This window comes from Parasteatoda tepidariorum, chromosome 3 (assembly GCF_982258835.1).
Source record: "Parasteatoda tepidariorum strain Cologne lab strain chromosome 3, Ptep-v5.0, whole genome shotgun sequence".
NCBI lineage: Eukaryota > Metazoa > Arthropoda > Arachnida > Araneae > Theridiidae > Parasteatoda > Parasteatoda tepidariorum.
This window is the reverse complement of record NC_141757.1, coordinates 121,146,900-121,158,049: the sequence shown is the minus strand read 5'-3', so window position 1 is coordinate 121,158,049 and position 11,150 is coordinate 121,146,900. Positions and strand designations below refer to the sequence as shown.

General features: G+C 27.3%; 1 protein-coding gene across 2 annotated transcripts; it reads left to right on the top strand.

Moving 5' to 3' along the window:
* The first annotated feature begins 230 nt into the window (after window positions 1-230).
* LOC107455788 (calumenin-A) lies at window positions 231-10,190 on the top strand. Of its 2 annotated transcripts, none has more exons than XM_016073493.5 (7): window positions 231-657; window positions 3,556-3,663; window positions 4,407-4,571; window positions 7,297-7,459; window positions 8,098-8,334; window positions 8,885-9,081; window positions 9,964-10,190. In XM_016073493.5, the coding sequence occupies exons 2-7, from the start codon at window positions 3,565-3,567 to the stop codon at window positions 10,066-10,068; spliced, it is 966 nt and encodes a 321-aa protein (XP_015928979.1). In that variant the 5' UTR covers window positions 231-657; window positions 3,556-3,564; the 3' UTR covers window positions 10,069-10,190. The 2 variants fall into 2 exon arrangements, with proteins under 2 accessions (XP_015928979.1, XP_015928981.1); XM_016073495.4 differs by having other exon boundaries at window positions 547-662.
* Window positions 10,191-11,150: the final 960 nt, after the last annotated feature.

The window sequence follows — 11,150 nt, the reverse complement described above, 5'->3', positions numbered from 1 at the left end:
ATTTTGCTTTGCACCTGTAGTAAAGTTATGTATGCCTGAAAATGGCCAGTTGCTTCTTTTATTTATGTACTTAAAAAAAAATTCTCTCGTCTAAATCCCCCCCCAAACTATTCGTTTTACTTAGTGTAAAAATCCCCCCCCCCCAAGCCTTAAGTGGGCGCATCGTGCGCCCACCTTCCCCCCCCCCCTGATGGGGGCCCCTGGTGACATCGAAGAAAACATACCATGGCACGAAAAATTATGTTCCTTTTATTTGGTCACTTATTTTTTTGCTAACAATCTGATTCATTATTCTAGCATCCAATGTCATTATTCATTTCACAAGTAAAAATTTACAAACATGCGCAAGCGCGGAACCCATGCGATTGGCGAATGTGAAGCAGCAAGAATTATCTTTTGTATAATTGGGAAATCCTGATAACTTTTGGAAATTAAACTTTATAAGGAGAAGAAAAATATTAAGAAAATATAACTGAACTGTTAAATTGTTTTTAAAAATGCATTAATAAATAGGGGGAGAAATAATTTTTTTTTCCGCCCCGCGGTTATAATTACGTGGCTTTTGCATGCGTGTTTTTTGTTTTGTTCTTGTTTTAAATTTTGACAGACCATCAGTTTATGAGTGATCAAATACAGCTCTCAAGTTGATCCTTACAAGTAAGGTTAATAGTAAAACCGGCTTTTACCTCTCCAAAGAAACCGATCTTTTAAACGAATATTTTCCTTGTTATATATTTATTTATTTATTCTTTATCATCTATCTTTTATGATCATACGATGGTTTCTTGACATAATCTATTAATGAATAAATATCTGTTTGATATAATATTTTTATTTTGTATGATAAAAAGTGTTTCAACTATTAGATCTTAAAATCTGAATTGAGTGTTATTTTGTAAAATTTAGCATTTATTCTGAGTATTATCTTCTTTTATAAACAATATTCATATTTAATTATTTTCTTTTTACCTAAACATCTTGTTAAAGAATAATTACAAAGTTGTTATTAAAAACATTGTTAAAGAATAATTACAAAGTTGTTATTAAAAACAAGACAAAATGTGTACGTGTAACTGTTTAATAATTATTAAATCATGAAAAATTAATTACTAATTATTACCAAAATACTATTTCATAGAATGATGTTAAAGTTGAAAAAAAAAATGTGTTTTATTCCCAATGCCCAATGTGACTATGAATTATACCTTTTAAGTTACTCCGTTCAATGATTTTTTTATAGTTTTTTTAAGTTTCTCATGTGCAATTATTTATGTGTAGACACTGATACAGAAATCTTTTCAAATGGTCTTCAAGTCTTGGCCACAGCTAGACAAGTGAGAAACTAGAAAGAAATTGTCGAATCTGGTCATAAGATTCTATTTTAACCACTAAGTATTGGAAACAGAAAGCATGAGTGCTAAATAAAACTACATAGAGTGGGATAAAGTCAGAAACTCAAGTCCCCTTTCTTGGTCAAGTCACTATATGTTTTTAAATATTTATTCCATCACAATAATTTGGCTATTTCAATGAGTGCTAATAGGTAGTAATCTGAAAATATCCCTGGAGTAAGCAGATCTCGGTTGTTATCAGGTTTTAATTTGTAAAAACAGAGAAGATTTCAATGTTGGTACCTACACCAAAGTAATCAACGAGTTTTGACGATTTCTGGGCAGTGAGGGGATTGGAATATTTTTTAAAAAACATCACAGATGGGTATCAACTTAGAGTATAACATGTAAATTTCAAAAACTTGCAAAGAACAGAAAAAGAATTGCAGCGCTACATTTAAAATAAAATACACTTGAACTCCTTTGATACAAAAACCTAGAGATTGAGACAATTTGTTTGTAAATCCGGAGTCTGCAAAAATCATACTCAAAAATTTAATAGAAATATAACACTCTAATGAATTAGGCATTATGCTGAAGAATGTACTGCAAATACTCTGAATTTGCTCAAATTGGTGCAATGTCTATTTTTAAAACAAGATAGCAAATGTTTAAACTCATAAGCTTAGACTAGGTAGAATATCTTGTCGTTTTTTGCTTGAATTTTAAAAATTTGCTCACTGATAGTGAACTCTGTTTTAAGTATGAAACCATTTTACTTAAGCTTCTTAATTCTTATTCTCATTTTTAAAAGTTGTTTTCTGAATTTTGCAATAATTTTTTTGTTAGCTTCTAGGCAATCATTTATGAATTTCATATTTGCAGACATTCAAAACATGTAACAAATATTTCTGATAAATTTTGTTGAAAAATAAATAAAGCATGGTGTAATTTACAATGACTCCAATGTTTAAAAAAAAAACTAAAAATGATCTATTACAAACATTACATATTGTTGTGTTATGTCTCCCACACCCAGCTTTTTATTTATGACTAAATATTATTAATTCAAAAAATTAGAGCTCTGCTCTTAACGACTGAGTTTATATAGGCTTTTTATCTTTAAACAAATTATTTATTAAAGATCTCCTTGTTAAACTCAAAATCTTATGAAATCATGATTCAAAATAAAGGAGTAAATATTTATTATTGTTTTGTTTATTATGCTATGTTGTGGTCAGAAAAGTCTCAGACTTTTTAAATTTCTGAGGTTGGTAGCTCTGTAGGAGAAAAAAAAATTGAGATTATGGGATGGATAAAACATTTCATGTTCTACTTTTTATTTTCTTGATCTATTTTCTCTCCATATTAGCATTTTTCAAAGATAGTTTCTTTTATTACTTTTGAAGATAGTTGCTATTGCTTTTATTCATTTTAAGACTTCACTTAACAATTTTAGCTACTATCTCTGGTAAATGGCATATTTTTTTGAGAAAAATGATTTTGAAGTTTTCTGGGATTGTAAGAGTTTTAACAAAAATGTAAAATTTGAATACTTGGATATTTTTTCTGATTATTAAACTTGTATTATATTGTTATAATGAAGTCACCTTTTAAGTAAAAAAAATCTTTTTCATAATCTTATAGAGCCTTAACTCATTAATCCAGTGATGTAACTGAAGAATCTCATATCATGACTAAATAGATGTTATTCTTATGTTACTATATAGATTTGTAATGCTAATAATATTGATGATAGTTTAAATTTAAAAAAATTTCAATTTGCCATAAAGGTTTTTCCTCTTACATCAAAATTTTGGCATGTTTTACCACTTGCCTACACTATTGCAAAAGGAGAGTAGGGGAAAAGTCAAGCGAAAGAGTAAACAAAATTCAGCATTTATGACATCAAGCCAAACTATTTGGATAAAAAAGGATTGAATTATTCAAATTCTTTACTTTTTTATGCATTTGAATAAGATTGAATTTATTTTTTCAGTAGCCTTTCCTTTCTACTACTTTGATGATATTAACATTTTTGTGAACTAAAAAACAATTATTTTTGCTTAGTTAAATATGGAGAGAAAAAATTCCTTTGTACTCTATTTTAATTTAATGAAAAATTTTAATTTTTATATCTACTTAAAACTTCATCAAAAATTTGGTTCAAATTTTTGTAAATTAAAAACATGTGAATAATATATATTTGTTTTGTATAATACAGTTTTAAGAAATGAAAGCTAGAAAGATGCTCTTCCTTATTTTTACCGTTGTTTTAAGTTTTTGTACTGCAGTACCTCATCCAGAAAGTGGAAAACGAGTAGTAGACAAGGTAAAATATATTCTTTGTACTTGACTCTTTAAACCATTAATTGTTTATTATATTACATGTTTACCAATTAATTATTATGTATAAGTTATCAATAATCATGGTATTTTTTAATAAAGCATTTTTTTCTCAGGAATTTGTTTAATTAAAACTCTTTGTGAATAGACAATAATATATATGATTTCCTACTCTATTATCTATTTTCATCAGTTAATCTTGTTTAATTTTGTGGTACTGTGAAACCTGTCAAGTTGACTACTCTTGTAAAATGACCTCTATTATCAAGAATCAGAATTATCCGATAAAATAAAATAGATTGAAACTGTTATAATCTAACCATCTGTCTCTCTTATATGTTGACCACTGACTTAAGTTGAATTTGTCTAGAAATATTATTGAATGCTATTCTAAACTCTTTGTGAATTGACTGAGATAGATGAAAATTCTGAAAATTTCCATTGCTATTATGTTATAAACTGAAATTTCTCTGATTAAGGGTAATAAAATTAAAAGCTAACCTAACCTCCATTGTGAGTTGATCCTGTGAGTTAAGAATTTTTGTAACCAGTAGATTAGTAAGTATAACATATTGAAGTAAATGTTATGTTTTCCAGTTGCATATATGTTCTTGTGTATTGGTGTTTTAAGAAATTATTTGATATAAATAAAACGAACGAAGACTGCTGTTAAATAATTTTATTTCAATTGATGATTCCTTAAAATTAGCATTTATTGATATATTTTAGCCATTGAGTAATCAAGAGCATTATGGTGATAATGAAGTACACAATAAGGAATATGATCACGAGGCTTTTCTTGGAGAAGAAGAAGCAAGAAAATTTGAGCAACTCACCCCTGAAGAAAGTAAAGAAAGGCTTGGAAAAATAGTTGATAAAATTGACAAAGACAAAGTGAGTTTTGCTGTGAAAAATTTGTGTAACAAGTATTTTTGATTTTTAAGTTTTGAAAAATACAAACTTCAAAAAAGGACACTTCACTAAGTGACGTCACACTTGTAGTAAAATTGTGCTAGAAATATTTTTAAATATTAAATTTTTTCTTGCTCTGAATCTCTTAATTACAAGACAGTAGTTGATACACTTTAGGACTAAATTTTATTAAGGGTTTAAGTCTGTCATATCTTTATTAACTGTATCTCTAATTCAATTAAATGAAATTGACAGAGTCTATAATTTATCTTAGTATTTTTTAAACTGAATTAAACAACATGTGGCCACAACATATAAATACTTGAAAACTTATAAGATGACTTGGTATATATGCTAAAAGGGATTAAATATTAGTTAAATTGAAAAAAAAGTTGTTGTTTTTTTTCACCTTTATTGCTCTTAATTAACGCTTGAAACAGCAAAAATATTGATTAAATTAAAACACTTGGCAGGCATGAAATAATTAGTAATGTATTTATATTTGTGGTAAAATTGTCTAAGAAATATTTCTAAAAGATATTTCTTTCCTTTTTTTTTTTATTCCTTTACATAGGCTTTATTTCTTAACTATATTAAAGTTAGTTTGTCAGCATTAATTCATAATATACTTCATTCATCTGTGTCTTATACAGGGGGTTATTTTAAAGTACTTGTATGTGCTATGTTTTTATTGAATAATTTTTTATAATTTAGGGATGCGTAATTAGTGGCATTTAAAAGGTAAATGTATAGCCCATTACCTTCCACTTGAAAACGTAATTATTGTGAGAAATGTAATAGCTGCTATTCAAAGTGAGAAAAAAAAAATTTTAAACATTAAAATTCTGAAATATAGGGAAACTAATTAAATTTTGATTTTTGTTTAAAAAATTTTTTTTTAAAAAACGTTCAACTGAGATATACTTAAAACAAATATAGTTCAGATATTTGTTTAAATATTAAATATAATAAAGAAAGCAATAAAATTGATAATTAAACAAATAAAGTTAAATTCTGCTATAATTTAATTTCTCTAAAAATGACAATGTGTGCAAAATTTGAAAGAAATAATTAATTCAAAAAGATAATGCTTTTACTTGGTAAATATTATTTATAATTTTGTCTTTTACTTTTTATAACTCTTTAACATTGCTGTCCCCGAAAACTAAAGAAGAAAAAATTCAACCTTTCTAATATGGGTTGAATTTTTTTATTATTATTAAAGTTCCATGAGCTGAAATGAAAAAAAAAAAAAACTCTTACTTGAAAAGTTATTTTTCTTTGGAATAGAGTAGCAGTTATAATATTAAACCTGTTGGGTGTTGATAAGAGTGAATAATGCCAGATTACTTTACAGCACTCTCACAACTCCTTCAATTCATATTATCTTTTTCTTTCTTTTTATTCTTTTCTTACTGATAATTTAGCTTTTTTGAGTTATTTCTTAAAAAGTGAGACTTAAGATGTCAAAATGTCATGTCATTATCAGCTTCAAATAGGAAATTTAAAAAAAAAGAAAAATTTTTAGTTAGTAAAACTTCTTAACTTCTACAATAGAAAATTAATTGGAAATATGAATTTTCTCATGACAAGTTTGAAATAAGAAGGGTGTACTGTAATTACGTAAACTAATATTTTAGAAAATTATAAGCATATTTTATGCACTGCAAATTCAGCTAGAAGAACAGAATAAAAATAAAATTATCAATTCTTAGGATAGACTTTATGCTAGGAATTGTTTTTAAACTTTTTCTTCTATTAACTGTCAATGAATTTTTTGTCCTATTTTAATTTATTTTGCAAACATATGTTTGTAAACTTTATCTCAATAATTATTTTAAGATTTTTTTTATTTAAATATTACTCATACAAAATATAACAACTTGTTTGCACAAGGATGTTCTTTTATCTTACTGAAAATTATTTTAAATAATTTAAAATTCTTTTTTTCAAATGTGTGCATAAATTTTAAAAATTCGGTATTTATTTATTTTTTTTTTTTTAATCAATGACAGTTTTTCAAGCTTCAATTTGTGATATTGTTGTGTTATATTAATTTTCCTCACTGACATAGAATATTATAACTGTGCATTAAATCCCATCTCTACTAAAAATTTTAATGTTCCTAATTTGTGGAAACAAAAATTCCTCTCCAATTTCAATTTCTTAATTTTCAGATGTTATTGACCTTCAAAGTATATATTGAAATGAGACTGGGTTGGAGCTTTTAAGGAAGGAAGTTAAAATTTGGGGTTTAACACAACTTGTGTGTCTGTCTTAGCTAATGTTTTCTAGTGGATTGTTTAATTGAGAAAGAAAATTAAATTTTATGTTATTTATTATAATCTTAAATATAGTTACATTTCTAATTAATTTTAGATTCTAACAGCATGATGGTGACAATGTGGTCAGCATTACACACCAGCCGCCTTTACTTCCCAGACATGCTATTAACTATTGATCTTTGAAGTTGAATGGGCTTCAAGCCACCACCAGAGATCAAACCTTAGTTATTCCTTACAACAATCCTGTACCTTAACCACTCAGCCATTAGGGCTCACATCCAACTCAATAATGCAATATTAAAAATTTTATGTTTTTGCGATTCTCTCTCTTCTTTTTGGATGTTTTATAATACTTGCGATTTGTCACATCATTACTTTCTCTGTCTTTTATTATTAATTGTAAAAAAAAAATTTCCTTTTAGGACAGTTTTGTGTCAGAAAGTGAATTGAAAGAATGGATCAAATATACTCAAATGAAATACATCATGGAAGACGTTGATAGGCAGTGGGATCAATATAATTCAGATCAGAACCAAAACCTTAATTGGGAAACTTATAAAAAGGTTACTTACAGTTTCATAGATGGTAAGTATTTTTAAATTCAAATAACACTCTGCCTAAGTAGCCTCACTGTATCATTATTTCTGTAATAAGCCTATAATTATTTCCTCTGGAACCGGTAATATAATATGTGGTCCAATTTGAATATTATGGGTCAATATATAGGGCCACGTTGTAGTACATAATATTAACTTCGAATTTCCTCATTTTAACGCTATTATATATATACATACCTAGTAACCTGTAATTGTATTCTGTAAATTTCTCTTTATTAGTTATTAGTGTTTTGTGACATATTTCTTTAACAATAAATTATATTAGTTTCTTAGAGATTTTTTTATTATTCTAAATATCATTTTGCAAAGCTTTTTACTGCATACATAATGATTTTTAATTAAATAAGCAAAAAGTTAAGTATTTTATATTAAAAAAAATTCAATTCTAAAATTTATTTAGCCAAAAAGCAAATCATTTTTTAATTATTCAAAATATCATTTTACAAAGCTTTTTACTGCATTCATAGTGATTTTTAAATAAGCAAAAAGTATTCTATATATTTTTTTTCAATTCTGAAATTTATTTTGTCAAAAAGCAAATTGCAAAATAATTCAAGCTCATGTTATTTGTCCATGCATAATTTCTGTTCTTAATTTCTTCTGTAGAAGACAAAGATGATGGTGATGATAGTGACATGAAAACATATAAAGAAATGATGCAGCGTGACAAGCGTCGATGGGAAACTGCTGACAAAAATAAAGATAATCAGTTGTCCAAGGAAGAATTTACTGATTTTCTCCATCCTGAAGAATCTGCTCACATGCATGATGTAGTCATTGTGGAAACTCTGGAAGACATTGACAAAGATAATGATGGAAAAATTTCTTTGAAAGAATACATAGGTTTATTTTTATCCATTTTAATTTAATTGAATGGTTGCAAATATGTACTTAACAGGGTTTGTATAGCTAGTTTGTTTCCATTCAGGTTTACTGTCCTCTTATCTGTTTTTTTTATGAACTTTTTTTTTGCTCATGGAGTTTTCTGAAATATTTTAGTGTAAGACCAGACTAAGATCTAACTATCAAAGGTGTTATTAAGAGGAAGGAGGGTTATCTCCTACCCCCAAATTTAGAAATTGTTCAGAATTTTGATACTAAAAATCCTCCTCTAGCCTTCCTCCCGATAAGACATTTTGCCAACTTCAAGAGATGATGTCACTGCTATTTAGAAATTAACTAAGGTGTTTGTTACAAGGATGCATCAATTATTGTTAGATTTTGGAACAAATTTCATATCATAATTGGAACCAAAGCCTTAAATTTCATTATGTATGTCAATTGTGTTTCTTTTTATTATTTTGTCAAATTCGCTTGTATTGTAAACTTATCATAAGATAAACTGTGTGTTGTAGTCAAGGTTGAAAGTTTAATGTTTGTTTTTCCATTTCAGGAGATATGTACAGTGGAAGTGAAGAAGATGAGCCAGACTGGGTTAAAAATGAGAGAGAACAGTTCTCCACTTATAGGGATAAAAACAAGGATGGTGTCATGGATAAAGAAGAGGTTCAAGAATGGATACTGCCAAGTGATTACAATGATAGTGAAGCTGAAGCAAAACACTTGATTTATGAATCTGATGAAAACAAAGTATGTAATTCATTCTGCAGTTCCCCATCCATCAACTGGGGGAGAAATGTTTTATTAAATTATGTTTTTTAACGAGACCTACAGTTGTGTATAGTTCATCCACCCTTAAAAGACATTTGGAGTGTTCACTTCAATGCAAGGTTGTCACTTAGCTCTCATATTCTCACTGCCAGAAACCTCTTTTAATGCATTGCTTACTTTTATTTATGCCACAATTTCTCCTCCTGTCTTCTCACCATGGGTTTATTTTATGTTTTTATGGTTAAAACCATTATTTATTAAAGAAAATATTATTTTTATTGGATACATTATTTATAGATATTTTAGAGTGTGTGAAGCATTATCATTTTCATGAAACAATTGGCAGTTAAATGTTCTTTCCTGGATGCATGCATCATCTAAAAGTAAAATGTTTCTTTTCCCTGCAAGAATATTTTTATAGTACTCACTTGAGATAATTTTGCACTCTATTTTAAAACTTATTTTTTTTAAATTAGAACAATCAAAGAGAGATATTAAAATCAACTTTATGTTGAAGTTATAAATAACTGCATCCAAAACAAACTTTTTATAAAAAAAAAAAGTAAGAAACTAGGGGTATATGATTAGAAATTGTATTTGGGGGGGGGGGGCATGCTTAAAGTATTAAAAGTAATACTGTGGGCTTGTATAGAAGCTTAGTCATTTGTTTTCAGTGTTATCAAACTTTAGAAATATATTCAGACAGCGCAAAAAAAAAATTATCTCTTTATCCCTAAAAGACTAAATCCTGATTATTTTTATAGTTTATTCCTAGGTTTTTGTTAACATCACTAATGCCTTTAGTCAATAAAAACACCAAGTGCTACTGCAATTAACTTACTTTTACTATTATTCTTTTAGGATGGAAAGTTATCAAAAGAAGAAATACTGAACAGTTATGATCTGTTTGTCGGAAGTCAAGCGACAGATTTTGGCGGAGCTTTAAACCGCCATGATGAATTTTAATCTATTTGGCCACTAAAATGTCTCAAGTCAAAGTATTTATCATAGCAGTATGAATATTTGTGATGTTGTTAATGTTGATAATCCAATGGAGCTTAATAAAATATCCCCCTTTTTATATTTTATTTGCTTTCAATATGAACTTGATTATAATCTGTGAAATAAGTTAAACTTTAGTTTAATTTTGCCTCATTTATAAAACTGTGATTAAAGTTATAATTAAAATCTAAGCGTGTGTTAAAATTTTATATACTTCTCTTATTAATAATTGGAGAATAGTGCTGGCCGTGCAGATATATGAAAGATAATGAAAAATTGTCTCAATATATATGTATATTAAAATAAAAATACTATAATTTAATTCCTAGTTTATGTTAAAATTTTCTGAATAAAGTGCTATCTAATTTGTTAATTTATCTTTTAATAGCAATTATCAACATTTTTGACTCTTTAATTAAGTAATTAGTTACCTGGAAATAAAAAGTAAACGGATGAAAAATAAACTAGATTATAAAATTTATCAACATGTATTGAAAAATTAAATAGTTACTACGGTTAAAAATTTTACCCTCCTTTACAATTTTAAAATATTTTATAATTTAACTCTATGTTTAGAGAATTAAAATGTTAATATAACTTAACAATAACACAACTGCTACTTAAGTTGACTTTAACTTACTGTTAATTTTATTTTAACTATCTATTAAATGAGATTATGACTAGAAGTAAAGTATTCACAGCTCAAAAGTATATCTATGATCCTATGGGGCCGTTCAAAAAGTACGTACATCCCGAAGGAGGGGGGGATTTGCTATTTTGCACGATGAGGGGGAGGTATTATACAAAGTATGTACATTATAAGCGTACACCAAATTTAAATTTGACTTTTTCCTACACATGTATTATACATACGTTTGTTCCTGTATTTTTTTTCACACGGCAACCACTTGTTAGAATGAGTAAATCAGTTCTCAAAAAAAGTTTTCTCGCAAAATAAAAAAATTGCAAACACCAAACTTTCCCAGATTGGTGATATTTCCCCGTTGGATGTTATTGTTTAAATAATTTAAATGAATAAATTATTT